The sequence below is a fragment of the Suncus etruscus genome, chromosome X (assembly GCF_024139225.1).
Source record: "Suncus etruscus isolate mSunEtr1 chromosome X, mSunEtr1.pri.cur, whole genome shotgun sequence".
NCBI classification, from domain to species: domain Eukaryota; kingdom Metazoa; phylum Chordata; class Mammalia; order Eulipotyphla; family Soricidae; genus Suncus; species Suncus etruscus.
In genome coordinates this window covers 96,959,661-96,979,523 of record NC_064868.1, presented here as the reverse complement: position 1 = coordinate 96,979,523, position 19,863 = coordinate 96,959,661, and the positions used below count along the sequence as shown (strand labels likewise).

General features: G+C 40.7%; 2 protein-coding genes across 4 annotated transcripts in view; one reads left to right on the top strand and one right to left on the bottom strand.

Moving 5' to 3' along the window:
* The first annotated feature begins 930 nt into the window (after positions 1-930).
* Positions 931-19,863, top strand: part of INTS6L (integrator complex subunit 6 like) — a 76,795-nt gene continuing 57,862 nt past the window's right edge. For all 3 annotated transcript variants that reach the window (XM_049766660.1, XM_049766659.1, XM_049766658.1), the window contains exons 1-2: positions 931-1,041; positions 1,189-1,266. In XM_049766660.1, coding sequence (XP_049622617.1) covers positions 931-1,041; positions 1,189-1,266 — 189 coding nt within the window. The remainder of the gene's footprint in view (positions 1,042-1,188; positions 1,267-19,863) is intronic.
* VAMP7 (vesicle associated membrane protein 7) overlaps positions 17,174-19,863 on the bottom strand; it is a 1,102,798-nt gene continuing 1,100,108 nt past the window's right edge. The window contains exon 9 of the mRNA XM_049766700.1: positions 17,174-17,189. Within this exon, the coding sequence (XP_049622657.1) occupies positions 17,182-17,189 (8 nt within the window). The 3' untranslated portion in view covers positions 17,174-17,181. The remainder of the gene's footprint in view (positions 17,190-19,863) is intronic.

The window sequence follows — 19,863 nt, the reverse complement described above, 5'->3', positions numbered from 1 at the left end:
TGCTCATAGACAGGCTCGGTGAAAATGAAGAAGCATGTGGTTGAAGTCCCTGTGCTTCCGCTGGAGCTTCCTTTCTAAGTAAACGTATGTGAATGAATAAGACTGATCTTGGGGCAAAATCTAAAGGAATGTGAGTAGGTACTGCCAGGAAAGAGTTCGTCGCTTCGGAACTCTGGGTTGTAATCACAGGCGGGATTGATGGATTGCAGTTCAGCAAAGCAATTGCTCTGCTGGTTGGGTTGTCCAAGCATCAGCTCGCTTGTGTGCACTTCCATACAACTGTTGCTCAAAATCAGTCTTCCTCTCAGATCTTTGCGGGCGGGGGCGAGGGGGGAAGCCCTGCAAACTGCCCTAAGGCAGCATCCCAACAGCTTTCCAGTCCTGGTAAGGGGAAGCTCAAAGAGGGTCTTTATCATTTCCTGAACCCTCGAGGCTGGGTCAGATCCAACTTCAACTCCCAGGGTTTGCCCAAGTCCCACCCCTTGCCTGTCATCGAATGAATATGCAAATGAGACATAATTGGCAGCCAATAGCGTGGGCCCTGGTCACGTGGTGCTCGTGGTAGGTGAGCGGCCCGAAGTTGAGTGCGGTGAACAGAGACGCTTCTCATTCTGGGCGAGCGCCTGAGTGGGCGCGCACCGATGCTCGGGCAGCGGGCCCGGGGGCTGCGGCGGCAGTAGCGGTGGCACAAGAGGGGCAGGGGGAGGGCCCCGAGGGCGACACCCGCTCACACTTTCAAGTTCCCTCGGAGGGCGAGGAGGTGGGGCTGCAGGGGGCAGTGGCATCCGTCCAATCCCATCGCCTTCTCTTACTCCGGCTCCCAGCGCCCCGTCTCGGAGAGAGAGTTGACGGTTGGGGCGGCCGTTAGCGCCGCTGAGGGCAACTGAGCCAGGAGCAGGGGACAGCAGCGCCCAGGGTGCGAAGGGGAAGATGCCCATCCTGTTGTTCCTCATAGACACGTCCGCCTCTATGAACCAGCGCACTGACCTGGGCACCTCCTATTTGGACATTGCCAAAGGCGCTGTAGAGTTATTCCTAAAGGTAAAGGGCGCGCAGGGGGGCGGGGCGGGGGAGAGGTGGCGCGTTCACCTCAGGGATGAAGTGGGGAATTGGGGTGCTTTCCGTAACGCTTGTCTCGCCTTCTCCCTGCTCCCCATTTCGGTCCTGTCCGTCATCCGCGTCCTGCAGCTGCGCGCCCGGGACCCGGCCAGCCGCGGAGACAGGTACATGCTGGTCACCTACGACGAACCCCCGTACTGCATCAAGGTAAAGGGGCCAGCGAGGGGCTGCGGTGGACGGGACGGCGGAGCGAGCTGTCCCGGGATGGGGTGGGCGGCATGACCCCCCCGGCACGTTCCCCGCCCCGGGCGGTCCTGCAGCGCCCGGCTGGGCGTGCGGGGGGGGGCGCAGAGGGCGGGCGGAGCGGTGCCGTCGGCGGCGTCCGGGTAGCTGCAACGCGCGGGCTGGGCCGGCGGGGAGCCGGGCGGGGGAGCTGCGGGGACCAGGCGCAGCACAGCCAGGCCGGGGGCGCCGAGGAGCGCAGCCGCCTCGGAAGATGGCGGACATTTTGCTTTTGTATGATCCAAAGGGGGAGACTGAGGGCGCTGCTGAGATGGGGAGGAGGGAGAGGTGGGAGGAGGAGAGAAGGAGGGCCCGAGACCCGGAGGGAGGCTTTGGGGCGCGGGCCCGCCCCTTCGTTGCCAGGGCCAGCCCGAGCCCACAGCTCCGCCCCGAAGTGCTCAGGGCAGCCGCGCGGGCTTTCCTGCAACCGGGGCTCCTCCCGCGGCTCCTCCTTTCCCCCCTTCCTCCTCCTCCCGGGGCTACACGGCTGCTGCTCTTGCTCCCCTTCTTCCTCTGGCTCCCCCCCCTTCCTGCTGGGAGCGTGGCAGAGCCGACCTGCCTTCTTCCTAGCCAGGATTAATACTTCGGGGCGGGCGCACCCCACTCTTCTACCCGAGGAGAAAGATCTGACCTCCCAGCAAGCCTTCCCAGGCCCTGGAGAAACTCTTGCTCCCTGTCTTTTCCGGATTTGGTTAGGTTGAGGCCTGCTTTGAGGTGTATATTCTACCCAAGCACTAATGGGGTTGGCAAGGAGTGGGGAATGTCCCCCCACCCCCCACTAAGAGGCAAAGGGTTTTAGACGCGGGCCTACCTATGGACATCATAGGCCAGGTTTGTGCGAGCTACCTTAGGGCTTGTCCAGGGAGAACGGACAAGGTCCCACCACATGCAGTTATAATAAAGATCCACTGATGCTCAGATGCCTCTTGAGTTTTAGCATAAAAGCAGAGAACTCTTACCTCCTGGAGGGACGGGGACTGGGTAGCTTCTGCTACCCCACTGAGGAGATAATGACCTGCTTTGCCTGCAATGGCTGATAAATTAGGGCTACGGAATTCACCTGCCTATGAGCCCTGCTTGCATGCATATTGAAATACATAATCATCAGCCTTTGGCTTCTTGTGTGGGTCGCCCTCTAGGGCTCAGAATAGCCTTGGCCAGGCAGCCAAGGTCTGGGCGCACGTGTTGGCCTCCCTTTGAGCTCAGAGAGAGGTGTTTCAGTGGGTGAAACCTCTCCACAGGAATCCTTGGTCAAAGCAAGTGTAGGTTTCTTCAGAAATAGAATTCGAAAGGGAGGGTTTAACTTTCTAATAAGCAGTTTCGCCTAACCATTTGATTAATAGGTTCCCCCTTAAAATTCTTCTGGTTTCTGAGGTTTTCTTGACAGCTTTTCTGCTTTATCTTTTCAGGGAAAAAAGGGGGCCAGAGGGCATGCTTCAAAATGCCAGGAGCTTTAAAAAAAGTCTGTTTCCCAAAAGAGTATTGTGACTTTTTTTTCCACCTCACATAGAAAAGCTCTTTGCATAGAAACATCCACGCCTTGTGAGTACTAATACAGATAAGGCACCAGCCTCTGTGCTTGGCTATTTGCAGCCCTCCTAATTTGAAGTGGTAAAAGGGACAAACCACAAAGTAGTGTGTGTCTTTTTTTTTTCTCCAAGGGGATAGCACTTTTCCCCAAGTGCTAAGGCTTGTAGCTTAAAAATATTTTGAAATCTTTATCAAACTCACATAGCAGTCCATATAGAAATTTGAGAAGGAAAAAAGAAAGTCATACCCCTCTCAGTCATCATTACCTCTTCTTACCTAGCATTGTAATCAAGGTGTATCTTTTACTTTTCCCAACAATTCCCAACTAATCATTCAGGCCAATAGTTTTAGGTTGCCACAAAATCTCCCTACATGGTGACTGTAATTTATCCATGATATTTTAGAGGTTCCAGAGAGATCAAGTTGAATTTTGTTTGGAATAAAAATTTCATCTGTTCCTTATATCATACCTTATACACTACACGCTGCCATTTTATATGCTATATATCTCCTCTAAAATATGCTTCCAAGTTTAGCTTGGTCATTTTTTCATATGTAGGTCAGGTATAGGAAGGTTTCTATTTGGTAATCATTAGTTAACTTGTTTAGTCTGTATGTTGCTACAAGGTGGTACCGATTTTTCATTTTTATATCTTGCATGACTATATGTAAGGTTAGGAAATTGGCTAGGATATATATATATATATATATATATATATATATATATATATATATGAGATATAGATGGATATAGATGTTCTTGTCACTTTGGAATCTATACCTGAGAGACTAAAGATAGGCCTCATATTTGCTATTAGATGGGGGCCATGAGTGTCTATTTGTTGTATTTATTATCAAATAGGTATTACTTAGATTTTTAGCAAACATCTTAATTTCTGCTTGAAACTTCACTCTTAAGAGAACCTGAGTTTCTTTCAGTGATATCAGATAAGATATTGTCACCTATTTTTCTGTAGAATAAAGTGAACTTTTCTAATTCTCGAAACTTGAAGGACCTTTGTTGATCTTGTCTCACAACAGCTGCACCTTTCCTTGGCCTTGGTTATATCCAACTCTCAGACTGCAGGACGAAATTTCATTTTTTTTACTAGAAGATTCCATTCTACCAGTGTGGTAACAGGCATGCGTTGTGCATTTAGTGTGAGGGTTTTATTTTTCGTAATAAGCATGGAACTATTCCCAGTATATCCACTTACAAGCTCTGACAATAACTCTTGTGAAAAGTTACTGTGACTTGAATTTTTCACTAATGTCTACTATTGAGTACGTGAATATAGTATTTCACCTAGGACTTAGTAACTTTGTATTGTGTATCCCCTAGGACATGACTATATGCTCTTTTAAAATTAGTCATACCTGTTTGTGCCATCAGTTTTGCATGGATGGAATTAAGTTTGATTGGGTACCGTATAAAAAAGAGGATGAAATGGAAACATTTGTGCTACATTTGTGTCAAGTGTTCTGTAGATAAGTTTTCAGTGTGTGTGTGTGTGTTTGTGTGTTTGGGTCACACCCAATGGCTGTGCACTCAGAAATCGCTCCTGGTAGGCTCAGGGGATCATCTGGGATGCTGGGGATCGAACCCAGGTCGGTCCTGGGTCCAGCCGCATGTAAGGCAAATGCCCTTACCTCTGTGCTACCACTCATGTCCCTACAATGGCATCTTCAATGTGCACAGTGAAGTGAAATTCTGTTTAATAGTTTAAAATTTATACTGTATATTTGTAAGACTAATGATTTTATACTATGATTTTTAAAAGGTAAAGCTTTTTCTTTTTGGCCTCATAATTCATAGAGTTGGGAGATGATAGTATAGGGCGCATCCAGGCTTTTATTTGCTGCACCACATGTTCTCTCAAATATTGCTCAATAATTTTTAGAGGCTGCAGCTTTGGAGACCCTATAAAACCTGGAGTGTCTTAGGTATCCCTGGAAAGGAGCACTGCATCCTCTGACCCGTTCACTGAATTGATCGATTGGTTGAGAATCTCCAGAAGGGACAAGGACCAATAGCATAGTTTTTGCTGTTTCATATGTTTTTGTGATGGATAATAATTTCCTTTAATTAAGTGACAAAAGAGAGGTATGATGATCACTATACTAATGCTGAGCAAATCCAGGGAACTCAGAGGAAAGTAAACTGTCACTGCAGTATAGAATAATGTATGTATTCAAAATAGTTTGGTGTTTAAAGGTGATTCCTTAAAATTATTATTAAAAAGGGGCCTGAGTGATTGCACAGTGGTAGGGCATTTACTTTGCATGTGGAAGACCCAGAATAGACCCAGGTTCGATCCCTGACAGACCATATGTTCTCCCAAGCCTGTCAAGAATGATTTCTAAGCGCAGAACCAGGAGTAATCCCTGAGCGCTACCATATGTGGCCCAAAATCCTAAATAAATAAATAAATAAATAAAAAGAATAAGGAGCCAAAGTACAGTTGCTAGAGTTGCGAGTAAGTGGTGGATGACATGAAATTAAAGAGGTCAAAAGGTGCAAACTTTCTGTTAGAAAATGAGTCACAAAAATGTAAAATATAGCCATGTTAACTGTAGCTATCCATATTGAACATTGCTTAGTGAATAAGCAACTCTGTTAAATATCATTACAATAGAAAAACATGTAACCGTGGAGAGTTATGTTAACAAAATTTGCGTTTACCACAAAATATAAATACCAAATCATTATGCTAAATAAATATAAAGCAAACAACGTCATATGTGAATTATACATCAATAAAGGTGCTTTGAACAGTAATTATATGAGTTGAAAATGAAAGATTTAGAATTTGAATACCATCTAATAAAATGAACTCAATACTGATATATTTAAAGAGTGCATATCAATTATTTAGCTTTACTTTTATTGGATTTTTATTTTAGCTTTTGGGTCACACCAGCAGCACTCAGGGGTTACTCCTGTCTCTATGCTCAGAAATCGCTCCTGGCAGGCTCGGGGGAACATATGGGATGCCAGGATTCAAACCACTGTCCTTCTGCATACAAGGCAAATTCCCTACTTCCATGCTATCTCTTCAACCCCTTATTGAATTTTTAATGAATGAACTATTTCTTTTACTCTCAAAAAGAGTTATTATTAGAAGAGGTGATCACTAAATAAACAAGTCCTTCCTTGTTTCAGCCTTTATTGCTCACTCAGCTGGGCCAGTGTTGTGGTAGCCACTCATTGGGTCTCCCTTTTTGCTCTTGCTCTCCATTGATTCTGTACCTCTCACAGCATACCTGGCAAAGCTCAGTGATTCTTTCCACCTCTGCACTCAGGATTCACTCCTCATGATACTCAGGGTGTACCATATGGGATACCAGCGATTGAATCCAGATTTGTTGAGTGCAAGGCAAGTGTCCTACTTGCTGTGCTATATGTCCCACTGTGGCTATTCTTTTCTGTTAAAGAATTTTGGGGTTTTTGATTTTAGTTTTTTGGACCAGACACAATGATGTTTGTGGGACTACGTGATACTGGTGATCAAACTTGGGCCTCCTACATGCAAAGCCTGTTCTCAGTCCATTGAGCTAGCTATCATTCCAATCCAAATTAGTCATTCATTAATTTATTCGTTAATTAATTTTCTGTCACTTGAAGTGATGCTGAAGATTTCCTGGCTCTGGACTCAGGGAAGAAACCTACTGTGATTTGCAGAATGATATTGGGTGCTGGGGATTGAGCTCGAGTCAGCCATGTGCATGGCAAGCGCCCTACCTATTGCTCTATCTCCGTAGCTTCTGGTTGGGACTATCTTAAAACAAGATAAAATAAAATGTAATTTCTCTATTAAAAACCTGTCAATCATAGTTTCCTCATTATGTCTCTGCATAAAAGCCAAACTCCTTAGTCTAGCGATAAGGCCATTCATAATCTGGCACTCTTTGACTTATCCAACCATTCCTCTATTCTTCATCTTATGAACTTCAGACTCAGACCACAGTGAGGTATCAGGCTGTTGTCCCCACAATAATCACTTATGCTGCATACGCCAGTGCCACTACAAACATTCTTCCCTTTACTCAAGAGATACTGGTTGGCCTTACTTCTATTTTCTCAAAAGTCATCCAACTCCTTTGTCCCATCTTTACTCTAAAGGGTGTAATGTTGCCCTCTGTGACTCACTTAACATGTCCAGATATCAAGTATATTCTTTTTTTTTTTTTTTTGGTTTTTGGGCCACACCCGGCGATGCTCAGGGGATACTCCTGGCTGTCTGCTCAGAAATAGCTCCTGGCAGGCACGGGGGACCATATGGGACACCGGGATTCGAACCAACCACCTTTGGTCCTGGATCGGCTGCTTGCAAGGCAAATGCCGCTGTGCTATCTCTCCGGGCCCATCAAGTATATACTTTAGTATTTTCTATGGTGATTTCCAGTGCTAAGGATGGTTTTTATAATATGAGATCTTAAGGGCATATTTGAACTTCTATGTTTGTTTGCCAAAGACTTAAGTACTGCCTAAATTTTAATAGGTATTCTATATATTCAAGAAAAATGGGGTAAAAAGATTTCAAATGATAGTAAGTGCAGAAGATGTTCATTTCCTTTCCCTTCCCCAAAGGGCGGTCACTACTAACAATTTAATATGTTTGGTGCTCACTGTAGATTGTATTTACATTTAAGTCCTGGTTTATAGTATGTATAATCACATTTTTATCACAAAAGCAATGTAAATAGGTTCCCCTTCTCTTGTTTATTGAATAAAATATAACACCTAAATGACTGTGTTTTTACAATGTTACAAAAACATGTAGCCTCCACTGGAGATAACATACCCAGCATGTCCATTAACCTAGAAAATGCCTTTTGCTTCTTCCTGTCACCTCTCTTCCAGCAGACTTCTTCTCCTGTACATAATGTCCACTGTAGTGATATGATCAAAATGGTGTTTCCTGAAGATAATGACAAAGATTGATGCTATAGCAGTCTAGGTGTTCATTTTCCATTCCTTCATTAAGCACCTTTTCTAGGCCGGATTTTATTATAGGTGTCAAAGGTGACAACTAGAAAAGCCTGGCCCAAGGGGAGTTCAGACACATTGTCCTAAGTCATCATCGGTCTTAAAGATGGTCACTGGGGAAAATGTGACTAGGGGAGTAAGATATAGCTAGTGTTAAGAACTGTAAACTCTTAATCACTAGATTAGAGATGAGGGAGGGAAAGACAGAAAATTCAGTTTATGACTAACTCGAGATTGAATAGCAAAAAGGCTTTGAAGCATGGACGCAACAAGAATTTACATGCTTTTCCTAGGATGAAGAGCTATTAGGTAGATTTGAAGAGAAATTCAGAGCTGGTTGTGTGCATGCATGTTTGGTTATCATTATACAGAAGCAAGAATAAAAGGTGGGAGAAATGTAGTTGAAACAGACACATTTTGTACTGGTACTGGAACATTTGACCCTGAAGTTGGGATTGAGGTGGGAAGAATGGCAGAAGGACAGAGCACAAGGCAAGAACAAATATTATTCTTTTCCGTTTGCCTTTGCTTCAGGAAGATAATTAAAGCTACCCAGCGACAGGGTCCTTCTCCATTTCAGAGTGGTCAAACATGACAGCTGTTTCACATCTCAGGGTGAAATCTGCTTTCCAGAGCAGGGCAGGATTGAGGGGACCTTCTTTATGGGGGAAGGGGATGGGATGAAGAAGGGAACTGACTGGCTTAATTTAAGTCCTTAAATGAAAAACTCTTTGTAAACATGGCCTCCAGTTCCCTTTTACCGAGAGAAGAGTGTAAACAGAGATCCAGGCAATCCCTTTGTGAGCTATTGGAAGCTTGAACCATACTCTCTCCTGGATACCAATGTTCTAAATGGTGATTAGGTTCCCAGACCTTCCTCCCCAGGAAAGCCTTTTTAACCCTTACTGTCACTTAGCCACGGGAACTATTGTGTTTGTTATTGTTTCTACTGGGAAGTGAATTTGGGTGTCCAAGGTGATGTGTTAAAAACATATCCTCCCAGCTTCCTCATAATTCAGGGTGTGCTAGTGTCAGTGAGGGGTGAGGACACAAAGAAGTTTAAGGACTGAGGTGGCACTGAGGATAATTCAAATGCACCTGCTCTATTTACACTATTAGCACAGCATCCACCATATAAGTTTACTGGGCACTGGAAAAGCAACTAGTAAATCAAGATGTGTTATAAAGTATAAATTAAACATTGGATTTTGAATACTGAGTATTTAAATAAATATTAAATATTTATCTAATATCCTAATCTTATACCTAATATCTAATAATCTAAACTAATATCTAATATCCTAAAACCCATCATGTGTAAATCTGTATCTGGTGTTTACAGACATGATTTGACTTATATTTATTTCCTTGTCATAAGAAACAATAATATGATAACTTTGCAACAGCAGCAGTTTACTTTTACTGAGTAATGCTTATGTACAGGAAATACACCATTAAATTTAAATTTAAATATATGAAATAGCTCAACAATCACATTAATTTCAAGATTAAACAATATTTTTGATGTATTGGATTATATGAAATGTTAATTTCTGTTTTAGGGTTTTGTGGCGGTATGCTTTTTATTTGTTTGTTTTGTTTTTTGTTTTTGCTGTGCCTGGGATGGAACCCAAGGCTTTACACATATGAGACTTTTTTTTAATATTGCTATTTGGAGCTATTAGGTCATGTAATGTGGTTTGTACTCTATTTATTCAGACAACCTAGTTGTTTCTCAAGGAGGACTCTTTCTCTGGAGCTCTGCTTGAATGAGTGCCACCATAATGGGCTCATTTGTGCTTGAAAGCTTATCATACAGTTCAGAGTTGATGGGTTGATAACCCTTGATCCTGGGGCAAAATATGAAAGCATCCCATTCTTCTTTGTAGTCAAAGCCAGTTTGGTGACTTGGACTTTTGGTTACAGTTGGTGAGCCAACTGGTTGGGTTAGACCTTTTATTCCCTGGACTGAGTGTAAAGCTATGAATATATATATATATATATATATATATATATATATATATATATGTTAACTCATAATGAATCTACAGTAATTCTGAATTCTGTCCTTACTGCGTGCTTACCAAAAGCACTAAATGTTCTATTCCCTTAGTGTTATTAGAAGTATATAATATATCCCTTATATTTGCATAGTAAACTTGGCCCAAGCATTTCCAGGAACAGTCTCCATCAAGTAGGATAAAGGACAAATTATCTAACTTGGCATAGTCTAAAACCTAAGGAACAAAGAGGGTTTGTATCACTGCTCTATTAAAGGCTCACTTGATGTTCACTAGTGGAGCTCTGTCTTAATGCATCAACAGCATTAAAAGGAGAGGGACCTTCCTCCAATAGGGGGATTGATATGATTATATTTCTCTAAGTGCAGGAATGACTATGTTAACATTTTTTTGCTATTATGGCTTCCATTTAATGAGTAATACCAATGCCTGATTCTAACGGCATGTGAAAATACAGCTGTGTTAGTGAATATGCTTGAGGTCTAACCGTGTTACAACCCTTTTTTGGGTTCCTCCTAAAACCCATCTTATGTGTAAATCTGTATCTGGTGTTTACAGACATGATTTGACTTATATTTATTTCCTTGTCATAAGAAACAATAATATGGTAACTTTGCAACAGCAACAGTTACTTTTACTGAGTAATGCTTATGTACAGGAAATATACCATTAAATTTAAAGTGCTTTTTTATCTTCCCAAGCAGCCTCAGTTGTTGGTACTATTATTATCTCCATTTAGCCGATAAGGAAACCAGGGCCAGAAAGATTAAGTAACACTGATGAATGCTAAGCCAGTTCTGTCTCTATTTCTGAGTTACTAATAAAGTGTCATTTCAATTTTTTGTTACTCCTTGGAATGACACTTAAAAATAATTTCTGTATAATCAAGATCCTGTTTTAATTATAATTTTACCAATAGTTGCTTTTGATAAAGTGGTGCTTGTGTCACTGTTAATACTTGATGAATAAAAACTATTGCTGAAATGTTACTATTTTCTCATTTATTTCTCTATTACTAGGTGAATATCAATGGTGCATTTGATTGTGAAGTACTATGATTTTTGATATACCATAATTGTGCCACTACTTGGGGACAGATGTCAAGGCTTTTGGTTGATGGAACTTGAGTATTGTGTCTTGATTGGGGGATAGAGGTTAAAGTCTAGTGACCTAGGTCAAGTAAGGCCCTAAAAGAAGAAAGGCAAAATTGCAAAATCACCAGGATAATCTTTGTGTATATAGTGGCTTCAGAAACTGGTTTGTCTGCCATCTTCATTTGGTCAACCTTTTGATAAAATGTTTTTTCTTGTAAGAAAGGAAAGATATATGCTCAGGGCTGGTGCACACGCCTAATTTTTGGAGAGCTTTATCACTCAATAAAGAATAAAGAAAGAAAAGAAAGAAAGGAAAGATATTAGGTATACACCACAGAAGCCAGTTTGTTTCTCTTATTCCATAATCTGTAGGTAAAAGTAGAAGGACATTATAAAACACCTAAATGCACCCATACCACTTTTTCAGGGTTCTATCCCAGTCTATGCCTCATCTAATGGTCCAGAGCTCATTCTATTCAGATCTCACAGTCTCTCAAACTACACTCCTACAAATGCTTTTTATTTCTTTCCCACTTAAGGTTCCTAAGGGGTGAATTTCAGAGAGAAAAAATAGCTGTCAGCATGGCCCCAGCCAAGATAGGAACCAGAAAAATGTTCTCTGGGGCCCGGAGAGATAGCACAGCGGCATTTGCCTTGCAAGCAGCCGATCCAGGATCTAAGGTGGTTGGTTCGAATCCCGGTGTCCCATATGGTCCCCTGTGCCTGCCAGGAGCTGTTTCTGAGTAGACAGCCAGGAGTAACTCCTGAACACCACCGGGTGTGGCCCAAAAGCAAACAAAAAAAAAAATGTTCTCTGAAGACACTAAGTCAGGTGTTTGTTGAAAGTGGTGTTCTGTATCTTAAATCATATTTTTATCTTTTATACTTTGTGGCAGTTGCTATTTCAGAGGAACTAAGTTGGCCAGACCCAACTTAGTTCAGGGTTTATTCCTGGCTGATATTGCTCCTGGCAGGACTCAGGGATCATACAGAATGCTAGGGATTGAACACGGGTCATTTGCAAAGTGCTCTACCTTTTGTACTTTCTCTCCATCCTCTAATGGAAGTTGCTCTGTATTTATATCGTGCTCTGAAAATCAGATAGTTCCATAAGCATAAAACCAAGAGACCAACTATTGACTTCAATACAAATAAAAGACTTGAAACATTTGTGCAAGTACTGATGAGAAATGTGAATGTGATATATTAAAGTCCTAGATAGGTACTGGAAAGAATTTACTAATAGTCAATGTCCTTGTCCTTACTACATTTAAACCTGTTCCTACTCCTTCCTTTCTGAAATTTAACACCTCCTCTATTTTGTTTCTCAGCATCTCTCTCTGATATTCAATTCCCTCTCCTCCAAATTCCATCCCTTGGTAAATGAGTCCTAATTTATTTGCGATTTCAAATATTCTTTCTCCATTGATGTCCCTCCATCTTCAACTACTCACTCAGGCATAGCTGACTATGAAACATTTCTATTTGTCTCTCTACCCTGTTTTCAGCTCATGGTTGGTATGTCAAACAGTCTCCTTTTGTTTTTAAAGCAGAGGTTTTCAAATTTATTTCCTACTACCCTCTTTTAAGGAAAATATCTCTCAGAAATCCCCTGGAAATCAACTTGCTTTAATCAAACAAACAGAAAGCACCTCCTTCCAGTTGCACTTGAAGCTACTTACAAACCCCAACCCCTTGGGTTGGCTTGGGAAAAACTACTCTAAAGTTTATCCACTCTTCTACATTTCTGGTTTTCAGTCACTTGAGATGAATGTCAAGCATCATTCAGCTTTGATCCTGTTCTTTTATATTTTTTTCCAGGGCCCACCTATCATACATTATGTTCTGCCAACTCAATTTTCGCCATCTTTAGATTAAAGATCTTGACCTTTTTTGGGCTTTGATCACTATAACATCTTTCTATGGGGTCTCCCAAGTACTCTCCAAATTCCAACTCCCTACCCATGCCAATTACCAACTTTGAAAAGAAAACCCAAACTGGACACTTCATTCTCTTTCTCACAACCTGTTAAAGGTTCTACATTCCAGTGGAATCAGTTCCAAATGGCTCAGCCAGTCATTGTGAGCATTCTGGAATCTGTTCCATAAATCCATATGCATACGCTTATTTTTCACCATTTCTCCACAAAAACTCTGTGCCTCAGACAGAGCTTTCTCTGCTACCACCTAAGTTTGGCTCCTGATTCCAGAGAACAGCAGCTGACGAAAGGTAAAAGAGATAGAAATTCAGGAGAGCTGGGGAAAATGTCTAGAAAAAGAGAAGAAACTGGTTGAGAGAATTTTATGGAGTCTGACTTCAAGGGGAAGATTGGCAGAGGAGATTTAAAATGCCATTATAACCCATGAGAAAAAAAATGGCAGGAGGAAGGAAGGAGGAGCTAGAGAATGACCTTTCGTGGTTGATTAGCTTGAACTAGACTTAGATATTTTGGTTTAAAGTGGCCAGAAGTTGCCTGGAGGCACTGCTGTTTAATCAGAAACTCAGTCTTTGGTATTTTTGTCTGCAGGAGGAAGCACACATAACTAGAGAGTAGATGATAGATTTCTAGGGAAAAGATCTGCCTTTAAAGTGCAACCACAGCACTGGAAAACTGGAGCGCTTTACTTATTTATTTTTCATATAATACTGAAGATGTTCATAGTAAAAGTGCCCTGTTTTTCTGAAAAGCTTGCACCCATATATGAACACTGTAAGCTTGATTCCATAGTATAGTTGTTGAACTGTGTTAGACATCTCAACTATTCCTTATGAAAAATCAGATTTTTAAAAGTGCCCCTAGGACAGCCTTTTTGGTAGATTATAGCACCATTACCACAGACATCTGGCAAGTTATGGCATTAGCAGCTCTGTAAGAGTGGTGGCCCAGTAAGTAGCAGCCCCGGATACTTAGCCACAGTCTGCTACTGATTAGGGATATGTGACCCTAGGCAAGTCACTTAACCTTTAATGGTGTCAGTTTTCTTATCTGTAAAGTGAAGGAATTAGAATAGATTATTTCCACCTTCCTTCCGGAAAAGGTAAAGGAGAGAATTGTATAGCTGAAAGACAGGAAGTGGGATAATGAGACGTGGAATTCATGCTGATTTCAAAATTACCTGAAATTTCAGAAAACAGTTCCTGTACGTGCTTAATATGCTGTGTCACACACTCACTAGTTTAATTGGTAAATATCACTCTACTTTAATTGGTTTTGGGTTTGGTTTGCTTGTTTTATTTTTTTTTCTTCCCACAGTTTAATGTTTAATTTCTATCAATGGTTACCTCTGAAGACTTCAGAACAGTTTAGAATGGAGTTTAGAGAAGAGATAACTGTATTTCTGTTGGGATTTTTTTTAAGAACGTGTGTTACTTTTATAATGTAAAAGCAACTCATGAAAAATTTTGAATCATACTTTTAAAATTAGCCTGGAGAAAAGAAGATGCTATATAATCTTTAAGAAAATAATGAGTGGTCAGTCTGCTATTTCCTTTCAATTCTTTTGGCAGTGTATGGGTAGCTTGAGCTCATTCATGTCCTTTTACATAGTTTCAAGGCCACTTCTATTAATTTATTTTTTTCACGTATGTGTTCACAACAATGGCTCTTATTATAACTCCAAATCTAAACAATTGAACATATGCTATCCACAATAGTTGGCTTTTTTTAACTTGATACTAACAAGTGGGCAGCCCTTATAGTTGAAATGCACTTATATATAACCGAAAAATTATTTACAGCCCTAAGATATGTTTCCTTCAGTGACAGTGCAATTGCCTCTTAGGAGAGAAATTTATAAAATTAATTTTCTACAAGGTAGTGTCCTCTTGTGCAGATCACATTTCTTTTGATCCTGTGCTTTGAAGTGAGAGAACTTCAGGAGGTGAGGCGTGCTACTTCAGAATTTTATCCTAATTCACGGGGGGATGGGGTAAGAATTGAAAACTGATTTGAAAATGCATTCTGCAGATATTTTAAACTAACCTTTTATGTATTTTAGCCACTAAAAAGCTCATAGTAGGTATTGCAAAGAGAATAGTAACACAAAATTGTGACTTTGAGTCAGTGGAATCAAACTGTGAATTATTTCTTTGCCTGGTTTACTTAAAATATGTGATCATGAGAATGTTTAACCATTCAGCAGGCTTCAGATTATCACAGATGTTTGTGCAATATCTTATGAACTTTTTTTTAATGTCAAAGACTCCCATAAGACAATTCTTTTTTCTTTCCTTTTCTCAATATTTTATCTTATAAATTAAAGTAACATTGCATTGTGACACTAGAAAAGTTTCAGGTATGCACCATTAAAAATCCACATGTGTATATACTAGATTAATTTCACCATTAAAAGTCTAATTGTATCCTTCACCAAACAATTGACCCCTTTTACCCAATGAAACCACCCCCCTTCCTTCTTCCTCCTTCCACTGCTAGATTTCTTTTATGTGGTCTTGACTGGTAGTATTTCCTGAAGCATGTGAATGAACATTGGTGAATTGAACCACAGAATGACAGCATTCAGAGTTTTCAAGGAGAGAAATGATAGAACCAAATTAAATGGATGCTTAGCAAGTAAAGGGTTTTTTTTTTTTTTAGCAAGTTTAGAACACTGAGATGCACCCTTGAGAAAGTAACTTTGACGACCTAAATCCAAGAGAACTATATATGCTTAAAATAAGTAATGCTTATAAGAGAAAACTATTTGGTATATTTAAAACACAGAGTAATAGAATGCCTCTTTTGAACATATAAGTGGACCAGAACCGAGTCAAGGGAGAAAACTACAAAAAAGGGAAATTAGGGCAAATCACTAGAGTTGTCAAGGGAAAAGAATGCACCAGATAGGATCTGAAAATATGAGAAGGAAATACAAGAAGCAAGATGGTTTCATCCTCCTGATTTGTAATTCACAATTTAAACCAACCCCCTTATAGGGATGTAAATACAACTTCTAAACATTTGCTAACTATTTTAAGGGCTCTCAACTGTCACCTTGCTCTGTTCTCCCTGAGAGAAATCCTCTATTCTCTAAAAAATGGAATTCATCTTAGCTGTGAGAAGAAAATTCTTGACGCTGAAAAGCTTTAACTTGTGCAAATATTCCATATAAGGCGAAGGGCAAAGACCAAGGGAAGCGCATTTGTCTCTTCAGCAGGCACAGCTGATTGAAAATACAGAGCTCCTTATTTTTACGTGTCATTCTCCCTCCCCTCTCATTTGACCAACGCAAGAATAGTTTGTGACGACAAAGATAACTGAATGTTAAAGAACGGAAATTGGTTAAGAAATGCCATTGAAAATTGATTTATTCAGATTATCTGGGTCTGAAATGTTGCAGAGCAAGTTTCCACCAAACTTGTGGAGCACAGATGGAAAAAAAGGAAAATAGTTTATCTTTCAACAAGAGAAATGATGGTCCCGCTAAATTTAGACATCAGCTTTAACTTGTGACATCTGGGGAAATACTCAAATCTGTTAATCATTCTAATTTGTAACTACCTAGTTGGAGAAGAAGAACCAAAATTTCTGAGGAGTTTTCCCACATGGAATTATGAAGAGCAAATATTACTAGGTTGATTTCATCTCCTTTAATAAGAGATAAAAAAAAGTCTTGTCAAAGGGAGGGGAGTGGCCTGTTCTGTCTTTCTGGATTCCAATGAGGCTTTTTATTCATTGTGAAGGGCATGTTCACAAGTTAGGAAGACTTAGACTTAGCTGATCTAATCTGAATCAAGTTAAGAAAGCCTAGGTATAAAGGCCAAATTCAGGGGTGTGTTCAAATGGGCTGCAGGCATGTGTGACCCAAACAGGTTAGAGCAGTGGCTCAGCACCACATCAGAGGGAGAGAGCCAAGTGGAGCCATCCAGGGAGAAAGAATCATCACAGATATTGTAGAGGGAGGTTTTTCCTCTTCAAAACTATTTACTGGAATTCCTTTTTAGTAGCTAACATCTTAAGAATTGTATTTATTCAAGGTTTATGTTGGTGTTTGTTTGTTTGTTTGTTCGGGGTCATACCGGGCAGCGCTCAGGGATTATTCCTTGCTCTGCATTCAGAAATTGCATGCAAGACAAACACCCTACCGCTCTGGTCCCTTATTCAAGTATTTTTTTTTATTTACAAATATCCAAAGTTCATCACTTTCAAGGGGCATTTTTTGGTGGAAAGTTAAATGCTGCTGCCTTGAAGTGTTCTTTTTTTTTTCACTTATCTGATGTTGGGAAAAATGTACACTCAACGTTGGCACATTATACTTGATTTAACAAGGTCATTTCTGCTTTGAAAAGGGCTTACGAGTGACTTTTAGAGAGAGTGCAGGGGCTTCAGAAAGGCCTCACATAGCCCTGTCAAGGACAGTGGATCTACTTTTATCTCTTTCTTTTTTTTTCTACTTCCTGGCAAGATTCAGATTGAGGGAAATGTTCTTCTATTTTAAAAAATAAAAATAAATGAAAATCAATGAATTAGAGAAATGGTCCTGCCAAAACGGGATGAAGTTCAGGAAGGACAAGTACCAGGATACTGAGGTTTGGAGAAACTAATAAATGATTGAAACAAAGGGAAAGAAACCAAGCACTGGATTCAGTCAGAGTTCTAAGTAGCGATTCTATTTATTCCTGAGAAAGGCTAGGCTGGAGGATAAAGCCTAGATGTGTGTTGACAAAAAGCTTCCCAAAAGTTCACACCTTGGCAGATCCCTCCCTCACCTGTCTGTTGTAGGATCAGAGCCTACTCACTGAAGAACCCTATGATGGAGAACATGCCAGAAATGGAGAAGGAAATCTAGCAACAGGCCAAGAGGGAGCATGCCAGGTTTTTTTTTGTTGTTGTTCTCAATCCCATCAGATAAAAGGATGGTGATAAAGTTGCAGAGAATATAAAAAAACTATTTAGATTTTGCCCTTCTGTTAAAGGAATGCAAATTATCTTTCTGTAATAATTGAAATGGGGTACGAACCCAACTTTATGGATAGCTATTTTCAGAGATTACTTAGTCGACTATGCAAATTTTTGTCAGATCTGTAGGTATCTTCTTTCTGCAAATCTGATTTATATAACAGATTACTAGCACTTATCTAAAAATGGTAAGGAACCAGAGAATTGGTTTTTCAGCTCTTTCACCTCTTGTCTGAGGAAGCAGCCCCAGGAAGGGGTAAATACCTTATTCTGGATCACTTGTTTCATTAGTTAGTAACAGCCCAAATTAGGTCAGGATCATTCTAGAATCTTCCAAGTCCTAATTCATTGCTTTCCACACAGTTGGTCTACATCGATCGATTGATTGATTGATTGGTTGGTTGGTTTGTTGGTTGGTTGGTTGATGGTCAAAAGTCTTATGATCATGGTTTTTATCCCCCCTTTCCTTTCATTGTTGGTGTTACGATGACCAGTAGTCACATACAAGCCTGGCTGTGGTAGCTGTGATGTTTGCTGGAAGGCCACACATTAGGTTGCAGTGCTCACAGTCTTGTTCATAATGCTCAACAAAGGTCACATTTTGTTTTTTTTTTTGTTTTTTTTTTGTTTTGTTTTTGTTTTGGGGGCCACACCCAGCGGTGTTAACTCCTGGCTCTGCACTCAGAAATCGCTCCTGGCTCGGGGGACCAATGGGATGCCGGGAATTGAACTATGGCTGTCCTAGCTCAGCTAAGTTCAAGGCAAACACTCTTCTGCTGTGCTACCACTCTGGCCCAAAAGGTCACATTTTTTTCTGCTGTGCTTGCCTAGGTTCTTGCCAAGGCTCATACTCCTAGTTCTAGTGTGAATGCAAATCTTTGTTGTAGAACTCATCAAAGGTCCCTGTGATTCTCATAGGGGAGTTAACTAGGTGTGGCACTTCTTATCCATGGTGCTCATGTTTTCAGGGAGGGGGTCATACTTGGGATGCTCAGGGGCCACTCCTGCCTCTATGCTCAGGTAACCATATGTCGATTCAGAGATCAAACCTGGTTTCTTTGCATGCAAGGCAAGTCACTAACCAAGTGTGCTATCTCTCTGATCCACTCACATTTATTTTAGGTATGGCCTAAAATCCAGGTTTGGCAAGTTATCATTTGCCATGCTGATCACAAACACCAGAATCATTCTTTGAGCATGTCGCAGCACCAGGAATTGAATGTTTGATCATCAGCTATTTGCCATGGAGGCAATCTGGGATATTGCGCTATTCCTTTAGGCCCCCATTTGCATAGATAAATCAAGGGTTTTAGTTAGGCTTTAGTTAAATGAAATTTGGAAATTCTTCTAAACATGAAAACACAAAATCTGACACTTCAACACACTACTGCATGAACTAGGTAGTAGTTTATATTAGTGTTATGTTTATGACTGAAACCCAACTACAATCATGCTTGTAATCATTGTGCTTAAATAAATATATTATTTAAAAAATAAATTAGTGGGCTCTAAAATTAGGTTGCTTGTGTTTAAATCCCCATATACAAATTGTCTAGCCTGTCGTTTACAAGTCCTTAGTATCTCTGAGTCTCAGGGTACTTATCTCCAAGATAAGTCTCAGAGTTCTTATCTCTTAATATGTCTATTCATATCAGAGATAGTAGTATCTATCTCATAGTTGGCTTCAATGAAGATAACATTAAAAAGTGCTATTCCTGGGACCCTAATATGTGCTTCAACATTCAAGCAAGCTCCTGCCTTACAAACATGAGGCTATGTTTGCCATCACCAGAACTCACCTATACCCATGCCACATGCAATCCCAATGGCACTGGCATTGGAATATCTGGTGCCACAAGTGTGCCTTCCTTAGTGCATCAAGTAAGTGTGAGCACTACAACTAGTGTACAATCTCAGCTCTGGGGATATCTCAAGTGGAAGAGGAAATGCTTGGGCTTGATCTCCTGCACTTAATGATACCAAGGACT